Below are 10,717 nucleotides of genomic sequence, written 5' to 3'. Positions count from 1 at the left end.
GTTATGTATATCGTAAAAAACTAATACATGTCCCATACAGCTATGAACTGTCAGATTCTTCGATGAAGTAGAGCACAAACATCCGCTTTAATGAACAGTTTCAGCACAAATAGAGCAGAAAAGTCCAAATATTATTCACCTTCTCCTGCTGTTTGTGCTCCAACAAGACGACAAGCCTCATATCTGCTAGCTAATGTTAGCTACGTGGCTACATGGTGAACAAAATCCACACGTTCTCGCCTCATGAACAAAATCAAAAGCGCAGGTCAGTCTGAAGAGTATTTTTCAGTCTTGTCCTCATAAATGTGACTGTTAAATTCACTTTGACATCGCCAGAGTTAGCTTGCTAACAACAGGGGCACATGGAGTGCAGTTACTAGTTTATGGGACAGTCATGATTCAAGACAGCAGACTATAAAGCCTACAAGCCTGCAAAAATATGTCATCCCTGCAGCACTCTATACATGTCACAGTTCATAGGACTCAAGACAGCTAATGTAGTGGCCTACCTGTTCTTGATTTAAAATCGTTTCAATATATAACCGCCTCCTAGTACAATTAAAACATAACCAATCAAAACAATTGACAGATATGAAAATGTGATGAAAGTTGTAATAAACTGTAGTTATTCTTGGCTTGGCTTACAGAAGGCTGCAAGACACTTTACATGTACATTTCTGCCGGCTCTTCACAAGGCAGAAGAAGAAGAAGAAAATTAGGACATGTTTACACCTAATTTTTATGGATACGTTATTCTGTATCCTGCAGGTTTCTTGCAAGACATCACCTCTGATTTGTTGCCTTCATTGGTTGCATTATCCACGCCTCACTCGTACTGTTAACTCGTAGTGTAATGTGGTTTTTATTGCAGTCTGATATGTTAGTTTATGACCTGTAGTTTCCCAAGTAAACACACCGACCTCTCCGGTCTTCTGCTGCTCCTCTCGCATTGGATGTATTTAGCACAGAGTACCAGGACCACAACGCTGTCGATGCTTTTATCATACAAAAACGTTAGAGGCGAGCCACTTAGAGGCAGAGTAGGGTCAGTCTTGCTAGAAAACCAGCAAGATCCATAATAACGCTGGACAAACAGCTTTAGAACCCAGAGTCAAGCTAATAATGTCGTAAAATTGCTTTCTCCTTGGCTTAGCAACAATTACTACAGCTGAGGCTAGTGCAGCTTGATTGACCTTTGACGCTCTGCTACTAGAGGTACACTGATGTAATTTTCCAGGTATTAATAATCTTTCAAATTTACTAGCTTGTACCCATAATGTGGCAACTAAAGAAGTTGAGGTTTTCGCTATAACAAGGCAATGACAGTACATTTCATCTGCCAGTACACCGGAAAAACAGAACACTTCTTGTAACGTATGAAGCCATTATTATTAATTAAAAGTCTTGTTTTATCTACAGTCTGTGGTGGATGTTTTTAAAACCATCCTGACAGTTTTGAGTGTGATCATATCATGAACCTTTGCACTTGTTTCCATGAGTTAAATGTTTTCGTGTCTATCTACAGCGTGACTTCAGTGATCTTTGCAGCACCTTTTGCCTCAGCCCCTTCTGTCTTTTCTTTCTTCTCGACTTCACCCCTAAACTCCCCTTTTGCTTTCACTGCTCCATCCTCCTCCTCCTCCTCTTCCTCCTCATCCAGTTGGAGGCTCCCAGACGAAAACCTCATCCTGGCAAGTCCAGGGGGCCGTGCCACCTTCCCCAGCGAGTGTGGTGGGCAGTAATATGGATAGAAAACCTCTGGGTCCGAATCACTGTAGCTTCCTGTTGCACCTCCAATCATGCATAGCGAGGTGGGTCGTTCAGGTACAGGGGAGGAGTTTAGTGGGAGGTAGGTGGGTCTGGAGGGGCGAGTCAAGTGAGGGTAGTAACCAAGAGGCCGGAACTCAGAGGCAGGGTTAAAGGCGGGGTTAGAACTCCTTGAGAGGTGAAACTTGACGTCTGGTTGACTCGCCACACGGCGAGGCAGCCCAGGGAGGAAATTGGAGTCATCGCTGTAATGCCCAGCCTCCGTATGTCCAACGCCCAAGAGTCTTGCTCCGTTGCTTCCTGGATGATAAACCCTCGCCAGTCCCAGCCCGCCTGAGCCGGAGGGACGGAGGTTCCTCCTGATTGGCGAGAGTGACGGGGAATCATGGCCAAGTGGATAGAAAGGCGGCCGCGATAGGCCATCCATTGTCACATAATCCCGTCTCCTTGCTTGTGGGAAACGCTCCAATGAGGAAACAGTGACGTAGTCCGTCAAGTAGGGGTGTCGGGTGAGAGGTGAGGAACCCGCAAATGGGAATGATGGGAGGATTGGGTGATACTGGTAGGCAGGACTATTTGGGTAGAGAAGAACCAACTGCTGAGCTGCATCTGGGTGTGGCTGGGGATTAGGCCGACGCCGTGACCGGTTGCCATAAACTCCGGCTAGCCTCTGGGCTTGGCGCTGAGCCCCAGTCCGTGCCCCCCTCATGTCCTCCATCACAGATGTGGAGGCGGACCTCATCTTGGGTGAGGGGGGGAACTGGTGCAGAGACGGAGATAACGGGGTGACATGGGAGAGAGGGCGGTTCCTCTGGGTGACCTCAATGTATGATTGACTGCGTTTAGCCCCTCCTCCATCGATGTCCATGACGTCCATGACTCGGTGATGTGGGTCCAACTCGTCCTGACTATGGACCGCCATGACGTGACTTGGCTGAGGGAACGGGTGGGAGTGCTCGTACACCTGAGGAGACAAAGATTAGACAACAGTCCAAAACTCAAAAATATTCAAATTCAAATTCTTAGCTGTTGAGCGAATGTGGTTTTACTTTACATTAATGGTTTGAACACTGATATTTTTTCTTACTTGTTTGGAGACGTCCGTAAGGAGATCAGGAGAAGATCGGCACTGTCTGGGATCAAAGTCTGACTGACAGTAGGTCCTGGATGAAGAGTAAGAAAACAAAAAGAAAAGATGATACAGATGATAAGATATTAACTCTGTCTGCATCACTACCTACATATTCTTGGGCCAGGCGGTCCGATATAACCTGCTTTTTAAATGTATTCTCACCTCTCAAAGTGCGAAGGCTTCTTCTCCCCTGATCCCATACACTCGAGCAGCTGTTTCTGCGTCCGCCCACTGTCACACAGAATAATACATTAAATAAAAACATTAGATAGTCTTCATAATCATCATTCAAGAATACAGCATTGACTTAGAGCAACATCTGCATACAACAAGAATCCGCATGAAAGATTGTCCTGTATCCTACAACAGAGATTCCTGTCCCTAGTATTTTACCTGTATCTAAAGCTGGAGCCTTTACTGGACAGCAGTGTTTTGTGTATTGTCTTGGGTTCCTCTGCCAGTCTGAAGAAGGCGTGGTACTCTACGCAGTTCTTCCAGAAGGACTTGCACACATCTCGACTGGCCATGGAGAACTCCAGCGTGTCCTTACACGAAGGTCCAACTTTGTCGTGCAGTTTGATGAGGAAATGTTTGCGTTTGAAGCTCAGCTTTCGGATCTTCGCCCAGCTGAATGTGTTGATTTTGGTATTTCCCTTGAGAAAGAGAAGAAATAGATTCATGCTGATGTGTAGGGTGTAGCATCTATGCTAGCCTCTGAATATTTCCAACATGAATTTTGTTAGTTTTAGATTTACTTTGATGGAAAATTTGACCTGTTGGTGGCACTAGATAGTGTAGGGATCACCAAAGTCTTCAGGATTCATCCTCTGGATACCTTGAATGGCTGTACCGAATTTCATTCCAATTTAACCAATATTTGTTAAGGTATTTTCCAAAAAACTAAATAACGCTGCCATCCCTAGAGCCAAGCTGCCAAGCCATCCCTAGAGCCAAGCTGCCCCCTGCTGGCTGAGTAGAGGCATGTCAAAAAGCCCTGGTGGCTCCCAGATTTATGGACAGAAACCATGAACCACATACCTGAAAGACCAGTACTCCAGAGTGTGTGACAGCCAGGTTGATCCTCATTCCCTCCCCGTCGTTGGCGGGGTGTGGCCTGATGCCGTACATGTCCAGCTTCCTCGCCACCTCCAGCAGGTGGATGTCGGAGGCTGCTGGAGACACACCTCTACAAAGAGAGACAAGGACTGAGTCCTCTGCAATGTGTTTACTCCCTTGTGGTGGCTGTGTTCAGGGTGAAGAACTTACCTGTGTTTCTTGTGAAACTTGATGATCTTGTGATCTAAATATTCCTGGTTGGGGACGTACTGCTTCATCTCTAAATGTTGACAGTCCAGCTCGTCATCGTAGTCCCCTAGCTCTGCTGCAACACACATACATCAAATATACATAATAAAGTGTCTGTAAACCCAGAGGTGGCAGGAGTATACACATTATTTACTCCAGTATTTATTTAAGAGTACAGGCTCTGAAATGTATCCCTCTGAAGGACTTTTCTACTGGAAAGCAATGTAAATAATCAATAATTCCCCTAATGTGCATTTAGCCTAATGTAACAGGCTGTCTTGAAAATGAGTAGAAAGTATATAAGAATCAACTAATGTCAGGCAAATTTAGTGAAGTAAAAAGTACAATATTTGCCTCTGATATGTTGTGTAGTATAATGAAGTTGCATAAAATTGAAATAGTCAAGTACCACCACGTCAAATTTGTACTTAAAAGTACATACACTACATGAAAAAGTAAAAAGTACAGTACTTTTCATGAATATCTTGACTTACACTGCAGTATGTGAGAGACCAGCAGGGCGGCGCTGTTGTCATGACAGGTCAGACTGCCGTTAGACAAGTCCTGCTTTATCTGTAAGGCAAACAGATACCTACACACACACACACACACACACACACACAATTCATTGATCAAGATCTGACAAACATCCAAAGATTTATTATTATTTATTATTATTATAATGAACAGTGTTACCTGGTGAGGCCTCTTTTAAGTTGTCCAGGATCTGGTGGAAAGAATTTGACTATAAACCTGAAGAAGAGGTCGTTGGTGTCTGACAGAGAAGAAACAGAAAGTAAATATTACCGATACAGAAGTATGGAGGTACAACTCCACAATGTTTTTTCTGCGACTTACATTTAATCTGCTTGGCGAGCGGCTTCAGCAGCTCCAACCACACCTGCAAAACAGAAAACATGCTTTAAGACAAAGAAACACAAAATATTCTGTGGTTGTGTGTTTGTGTTCGATGTTCTCACGTAGTTGCCGTTGTGGTGTCTGAACTCCAGTCCGAAGTACTCCTTCTCCAGCAGTTTGAGGTGACCACACACTTTGTTGAAGAAGTCGCCTCCTAAAACCTTTTGCTGGAAGAAGAATTAAAGTGGAGGAGAGAGAAAAGAGTGAGGAGGGATAATTGGATTTTTTAATCGAGACCTTCTTAAAAACCGAAGTCCAGAAACACTCAGGGGAACCTCAGACTACACGGTGCAGATCAATTTCTCTGTAACTTAGTTCTCAAGAGCTTTGCATAATGAGAGTTTGTATAATTCAGTGTTACAGGTCATATGAAGTGGAGGTTCAGTGTGAACGACCACTAAACCCTCCAGCCTTCTCGTACACTGTTGTGCTGCAGAGACGTCCTGTGCTACACGTCTGCAAAGATCTCAATGTGCAGGATGTTTGTTTGTTTGGTCACATCGTCATGATTTTAATATTTTTTCAGCGCAAAATTATCATTCACGCTAATCATGAATCTGTCAACAAAGAACTCCACTTTGATTTAGCACATCATGCAGCCTAGGATTGAAGCCTCACAGAGCCACTAACGAGGCTGTAGTCATTTGTTTTGTGAACAAAAAATGTGCTGAGTGAGACGTTTTACTGGTGCAAAGTAAACTTGGACATGCTCTCCGTTGGACAAACTAATGAAAACACTGTATTTTAGATACCTACACAGGATTTTTCCTGTTACTGAGCTTCAATTTCTCATTATTCATCAGTATTAACACCAAATTATCTGTAATAAACAACAACTTTATCTCTAACAACAAAATTTGAAATATTGCAGACTTAATTATAAACTTAGTCAACATGATGGAGATTAATTTTCAACCCTGGACCTACAGAAAAAACAGGTATTGACACTTTTTTGTCAGTGGGGTTATTTTCGTTTGATCAGTTCACCGTCATGTCAGCGTGATGTCCTCAGCTGTGGGCCTCTGTCATGTTCGGCGTTTGATTCAGTACGAAGTCAAAACGATGCCAGTTTCAGTCCGATAAAATGTAGGAGGGATGTGGACACAATAATCTGTCTTCATCCTTTACATCTCCTCTCTCTTCTCTTCCTTTCTTTAATCTCTCCATTCCTCTCCTTCCTCTCTCACCCCTGTAATTACCACCATGCTGTTTGTGCTTTGTTCTCTTACTGCAGCGACACAAGGTTTTTTTTTTAGTGTTTGCTGTCGGCTAGCCGGTGTTTAGCAGCCTGTCGGGGGGTCACTGGGCGTCCCTCATTAACTTGTCATGAGAAAGAGAGAGAGAGAGAGAGAGAGAGAGAGAGAGCAGGAGGAAGAGGAGGGACGGAGCAGCTGTAACCGATTATAAAGAGAACACAGGCCTAACCGATGATTACTGGAAACAAATGGTCGCCTCCAGAGCAACAGACAGTCGGCTTCAATAGAGCGAAATTGAGTGGAATGTAACTTTAGTGTCCAATGTGCAGGATGGAGATAAAATATAACAAATGTCTAATAGGAAGATAAGTACGTACAACCAAGTGTAAACCCACCGTCGCGTCACTCATTGGTTACTGGCATCATGGCGTCGCCACACCTGTTTTTTTTTTAGCAGGAGTGACCATATTTGGACTAGCATTAGCATTTTTCTTTTACATTTTTTAACACTGTTATGTTTTAAGCAGGGCTATAGGGGTTGCACACAACAGAGGGAGCAGCACGAAGTCTGATAACTGACTGACTGATAAATGACTCGTTTTATTGTCATAATTCGGTGATGTAACATTTGGAGAGTCTAGAAAAGCCACATAATTAAATAACCTTATCACCATTTAAGTTATGGACCCCACAATGCCGAAGCTTTGCCGAACATCAGGGTAACTTGGATACCTGTGACTGTATTAAGGAGGAAGTGTTTTTTTTTTCATTATCTACCTAACCCTAACCCAAGAAAACGCTGAAATGTCGAGATTAAAGTCGACCCTTTGAGACGACATCAAACAATACAAAAAGCCTTGTGTAGATGAACTGGTGAAACTGGACTTCAGTTATTATTTATCTTGTCAGTTTTAGGACTTTGTGCCGAAAACTGCATCAGTTCTGAAGGAAAAAGAGGCGGCAAGCTGAACTATAGCAGGTGATGGACATTTTGACTTATTTCTTGAAGTGCGTGTTGAAAAAAGAAAACCTTCCTCCTGCTCTCCTCTTCCCTAATATTGACTGCTGCCAAACCAGAGACTACCTCAACTACTTCAACTAAAACAGCGAGACGTCGTGATGTTTTGCAGCCGTGTTCATTGCGACAAAACTGAAATCCAAACACAATTTTTTCTTAAACCTAAAGTGTTTTTGTGTGACTAAATCTAACCCAACGCTCAGCACAGTGTCGTCGGCGTACAGTACAAGACTGAAACGTAGAGATGAGTTAAGTTAAACATGTCTGTGGTTTGCAGAGATGCCACTATTTATTCTGGTGAAGAGGTTGTAGTGGTGCCAAAGTAGGACATTTGTAATTCTGTGTTCAGTGGGGTAAAATGTTTTCAGTTTAAAGGAGCAGTCTGTAGATTTTGGGAAGAAATGGTATTGAGAAGAGAAATATTCATTGACTGACTGAATAAACTGAATTAACAAACTGGCAACACAATCTCATACTGTTTTACTTTGTTTATATGTGGCGGACCCTGCCACCTTTCTAGCTTCAAACAGTCTGAGTGTACATTTTATTTCCCCTCATCTACTCTGTGTCTGTCTGTCAGTCCTGCATCCATCCATCCTCCACATCCCGTCTGATCATTAATTGGGGTTTTGCCTTGAAGGCTCGAAGATCAGGGACACACACACACAGACACACACACACACACACACACAGACGCAAAACCTATTTTTATGATCCGACTGTGTTTTTGTTCTGTCACAGTTATTTCCTCCCTGTTTTTCAGATACACTATATTTATCACAGGGTGGTTAGAGTTTATTTTAGCCTTCATCCATCCCTCCGTCCATTCATCCTTTTTCTTTCTCTCTTTTATCGTTCCTTCCTTCATCTCCTCCTCCTCCTCCTCCTCCTCCTCCTCCTCCCCCTCTTGTAAAGATGCTACTAATGTCCCGGAGGCCGCTGGGAAGCCGACAGAGAGAGAGCATGGGCGTGGAAAATGGAGCTACTTTGCTAACACAATACTGCGAGCCACACGCACACACACACACACACACACACACACACACAGCGGAGGTCTCCTTTTAGATTGCGTTACTGCCTCGCAGGCGGCGTCACCAATGTCGGAAAACGCGGCCCGTCGCTCTGATGTTGTGGAGAAACACATGACTGTTCATAGACAGCAGAGAGCTTCACATCCAGATGTTTCACACCTGACAAACATCTGCTTACAACTGTAGTTTTTTTAATACAGTAGTAAAATATTATTTGTGTATTCAACCAGAACACTGTTTATTTTTTAATCTGCTCCAGAGAAAGTTCTTCCAATTAAACCTGGAAGATAAATTATGAGCGTTAACAGCTCTGGAAGTTGGATGTTTGTGTCCCGGGCGTCTTCTCGTCTTTGTTTGTCTTCACTGGAAAGAGATGAAGATAAAGAGGTACAGATGTTGGACTGGATGAAAGCAGCAGACAGTTTTGTTGCAGACGCTGGAGTTAGTCACTTGTGTCAAAGTGGTGAAGTGAAGAAGCTACAGTCTTCTGGTCTTCCTGGTGTCTTCTGTCTCTGATCGTTCAGGAGAAACAGCAGCAGTGTGGGAGGTGACACTACAGGAAGTGGTGACGTCACCTGATGGATGGATGGTGTCGACCGACTGAGAGCACGTGGGAAAAAGCTTCTCCACAAAACATCAATTTTAAATATTTAAATATAAAACACATTTTGGACTTCAGTAACTTCATAACTTCAGTCACTCAACATGTTTGTTGTTGTTGTTGTTGTTGTTGTTGTTGTTGTTAAACTGTGAGTTACAGACTTGTTGTGTTCTTCAGTAGAAGAAGTTCTCACATCTGTTAGTTGTCAAACACTTGAGGTTACAACGTACAGACTCAACCACTTCCTCCTCCCTCACCCCCCTCTCTTCCTTCCTCTTTCTCTCTCTCTCTATCTCACTCACTCACTCACTCACTCATTCACTCACTCACTCACTCACTCTTCCTTCCTTCCTTCCTTCCTTCCTCCTTCCCTCCCTCCCTATCTCACTCACTCACTCACTCACTCACTCTCACTCTTCCCTCCTTCCTTCCTTCCTCTATTTCTTTCTTTCTTTCTTTCTTTCTTTGAGAAACAGAAATAGCACACAGAGCAGTAAAAGGACCTAAACCAGACAGTGAATGTGGATAATATCTCTAAACAGACCGATCAGCCTCTCAGTGCTGAATAATGAGCATCATGTCATTAAACCTCCACAGACTCCGGACGCAGCACGTGCAGATAAAAGTCCGACAAAGTGTTTTTCACTGAGCTTCAGAGGATCATGAACTCACCTCCACCTCGAACGTGCGCTCGCTGTCGTCCAGGAAGATGACGCGCAGCCGGAGCTTGGTCTCCTTGGAGACCCGGGACTTGGAGGAGAGGCTGAGGCTCCCGAGTGTCCTGGTCCTCCGGTGATGGTCCCCCATCGGTCCGCGTCTGTCTCAGGAGGAGCGGCGGTCATCCGTCATGTCTCCATCCTCACTGCTAATCCAGCTGAGCAGCAGCACCGCGGCTTCACGCGCTCCTCACCAGCACCACCGGCACCACCATCATCATCATCATCATCATCATCACGAGCCTCTCCTCCACCGGGGCTCGTGGAGCGCGCGCTCTCTCTCTGGCAGAGTGACGTTGTTTCCACACACTGAGCACTGAGCCTCTGTCACATACTGTATACACACACACACACACACACACACACACACACACACACACACGTACTTCAGTATCAAAGTAAAAGTACTTTACTTTATTATTTAACAACTTCTAACAGTAGAATAAAACATCTGTTAGAGTGATGCTTTATTTTAAGGCATCAGTAGATAAATACATGAGTACTTTTACTTCTGATACTTCAGGTACACACTGTGATGTTACTTTAACTCAATTAGCTACTTCATACACTACTGTATAATCTGGTGGGCAGTGATATTGTAACCCAGTAACTAAAGCTGTAGAGAAAAGTAATCGAGTAAAAAGTATTAGTTAGCATAGCATCCAAATACTGAAGTAAAAATACCTCAACATTGTACTCTGCTTGTGTGAATGTAGTTTATTACTTTCCACCTCTGTTGTATTATGATATACTATGCTATGCTACCTATACTATGCTAGCTATACTATGTTATGCTATACTGTACTAGCCATGCTATGCTATAGTATATTATACTATGCTAGCTGTGCTATGTCATGCTATGCTATAGTACGCTCTCTATGTTATACTCTACTTTGCTAGCGATACTATACTATACTATGCTATACAATACTACACTATGCTAGCTGTGCTATACTATACTATGCTAACTATACTATGTTATGCTATGCTGTAATATGCTTGCTATGTTATACTCTATTATGCTAGTGATACT

At 43.5% G+C, this 10,717-nt stretch overlaps 1 protein-coding gene across 1 annotated transcript; it reads right to left on the bottom strand.

Moving 5' to 3' along the window:
* Positions 1 to 833: 833 nt before the first annotated feature.
* On the bottom strand, positions 834 to 9,854 carry LOC311251595 (FERM domain-containing protein 7). The gene is made up of 11 exons (XM_084344081.1): positions 9,641 to 9,854; positions 5,185 to 5,289; positions 5,063 to 5,105; positions 4,901 to 4,979; positions 4,699 to 4,796; positions 4,166 to 4,280; positions 3,938 to 4,085; positions 3,293 to 3,552; positions 3,062 to 3,130; positions 2,855 to 2,930; positions 834 to 2,731 (listed from the first exon to the last, which is right to left on the bottom strand). Exons 1-11 carry the CDS (start codon positions 9,773 to 9,775, stop codon positions 1,520 to 1,522), a joined length of 2,340 nt encoding a protein of 779 aa, XP_084200207.1. The 5' UTR covers positions 9,776 to 9,854; the 3' UTR covers positions 834 to 1,519.
* Positions 9,855 to 10,717: the final 863 nt, after the last annotated feature.

The sequence above is a fragment of the Pagrus pagrus genome, assembly GCF_965226575.1.
Source record: "Pagrus pagrus genome assembly, chromosome: 22".
Taxonomy (NCBI): domain Eukaryota; kingdom Metazoa; phylum Chordata; class Actinopteri; order Spariformes; family Sparidae; genus Pagrus; species Pagrus pagrus.
Note: the sequence above shows the minus strand (reverse complement) of the source record. Positions and strands in the feature narration are given on the sequence as shown.